The sequence below is a fragment of the Meriones unguiculatus genome, chromosome 9, assembly GCF_030254825.1.
Source record: "Meriones unguiculatus strain TT.TT164.6M chromosome 9, Bangor_MerUng_6.1, whole genome shotgun sequence".
NCBI lineage: Eukaryota > Metazoa > Chordata > Mammalia > Rodentia > Muridae > Meriones > Meriones unguiculatus.
The window spans coordinates 56,836,221-56,838,343 of record NC_083357.1 but is presented as its reverse complement, the minus strand read 5'-3'; the positions used below and the strand labels follow the sequence as shown (position 1 = coordinate 56,838,343).

Below are 2,123 nucleotides of genomic sequence, written 5' to 3'. Positions count from 1 at the left end.
CTTCTTGGTTCATTTACTCATAACCTTACCTGGTAATAGGATAGTATAATTCATTGCATGTTTTCAACACATTTTGTTAATATTTGCAATAAACCCCAAATGATCTGGACCTGAAAAGACAGCTCGGCGAATAAGCACACTTGATGTATCAATGCTAATCTTGTTGTCCATGTTAGGATTTTTGTCTTTCTTAAGCTTGCACAGGACTTGTGCAGACTGTCACAAAACTGCTCCTTCATAAGTTCAGCTGCCCTGATGTGTCCAGAAGACATTGTTTCCTGTAGTCATCCACCATCTCTGGCTCCAACACTGACTTTTCTTCTGCAATGATCCCTGAATCTCGAGAGGAGAGCATGTGGTAGACATGTGCCATGAGGGCTGACCATTCCACAGTCTCTTCTCTGCACATTGGCTGACAGTGGGCACAGGGCTAATCACTGACCAGTGTAGTGAGTTTCTAACGAGCACGGAGAGCTCCGTCAATCTATATGTACATGATGCAAAGACATTAGGAGTTGGATTCATACTATAACCATTCAGAAAACTACTATAGTCAGTTCTCCCATAGGGCATATGATATTACCAAAATTATCAACACACATTAATTGTACAAATTAGTGGGTTTGTTGTGAATTTTTAATGTATGCTTATGTGACAATTTCCTCATATTCATCTTGTCTTCACTCTCTGTTGTCCTCTCCTTTCCTTTTGTCCCTCTTCCCCTTCTCTTACTCATTTGTCTAACTTCTGCTTTCAGATCATATTTATTTTCTTTTTCTTTACTCCTCTTTTGCTTTTGTTTTTGATTGTTCATTTGTTTATACAGATGAGAACACATACATATTGTGGATGTCTACAGGTCTGCTTATTTTGCTTAACACCTTGTCCTTAAATACTATCCACTTTCCTACAGATGGCAGGAGCTTATTTTTTCCTAGTGGCTAACCATTACTCTGTAGTTTCAGGGACAATATTCTGTCCATTCATTGGTTGACAGGTGGTCCCTAGGCTGTGTCTACATCTTGCAAGTAATGAATGGTGCTGTAACACACAGGCATATGCAAGTGTCTCTCATGAAATGACCTCTTTCTCCTGGATAAATGCCCATAAGTGGTATTAGTTAGATTACCGGTCTTTCTTCCTTCCTTGCTTTCTTTCTTCCTTTCTGCTTTCTGTCTTTTCTTCCTCCTTGCCTTCCTCCTTCCCTCCCTCCCTCCGTTTTCTTTCTTTCTTTCTTTCTTTCTTTCTTTCAGAAAAACCACACTATTCTAGATGTCTATATCAAGACACATTTCTAGCAACAGTGTATGATAGTAGAATTGTAATGAGGGGATTTCTGATTCTCATGGCTCTATTTTCAGCAATACCAAATTTGAGAATAATGGAGAAGTGCTTCCTCTGTCAGAAATAGCTTTAGGTAGTGTTAGTGAAGGGTGGAGCCAGCTGAAAGAACTGAGGTGCCTGTGAAGTTGGAGTCAGTGTTCTGTGGGGGATAAAAGGCCACCTGAGTTCTCCCCAATCTTCGGTCTAGGAGAAATGGGCAAGGTCCTGAAAGCATTGTTTTTAGTCCTAGGCCTTCACCTAGCTAGTAAGTCATGCAAGAGAAACCACATATCCCAGGATATGTGATTGATTCAGAGGCAGGAGGGAAATGCGGCACCAGACAAAGTCATCCTTCTTGAAACCATCAGCAGATCTTAGGAACATAACACCATTTGCTGTTTCCCTATACAGGGGTGAGTGGCCAGCAGAAGGAAAGACATGACCAGCAGCAGGTGAGACAAAGTCCCCAATCTCTGACAGTCTGGGAAGGAGGGACCACAGTTCTGAACTGCACTTACGAGAACAGCGCATTTGACTACTTCTCATGGTACCGGCAGTTCCCTGCTGAAGGCCCTGCTCTCCTGATAGCCATACGTTCAGTGTCCAATAAAAAGGAAGAAGGACAATTCACAGTCTTCTTTAGTAAAAGCGACAAACAGTTCTCCTTGCACATCGCAGTCTCTCAGCCTGGAGACTCGGCCACCTACTTCTGTGCAGCAAGGGCACAGTGCTTCACAGACACCTGCAGCCCAGACCCAAACCTGCAGCTAAGGCTCCAGCAAAGCCTGCAATGGGGCTAA

General features: G+C 42.8%; 1 gene segment (V, D, J or C); it reads left to right on the top strand.

The window, feature by feature from the left end:
• Positions 1-1,536: 1,536 nt before the first annotated feature.
• LOC110542895 (T cell receptor alpha variable 23/delta variable 6-like) lies at positions 1,537-2,123 on the top strand. The segment is given in 2 exon segments: positions 1,537-1,588; positions 1,735-2,123. Coding segments are annotated over 2 exon segments (441 nt in total).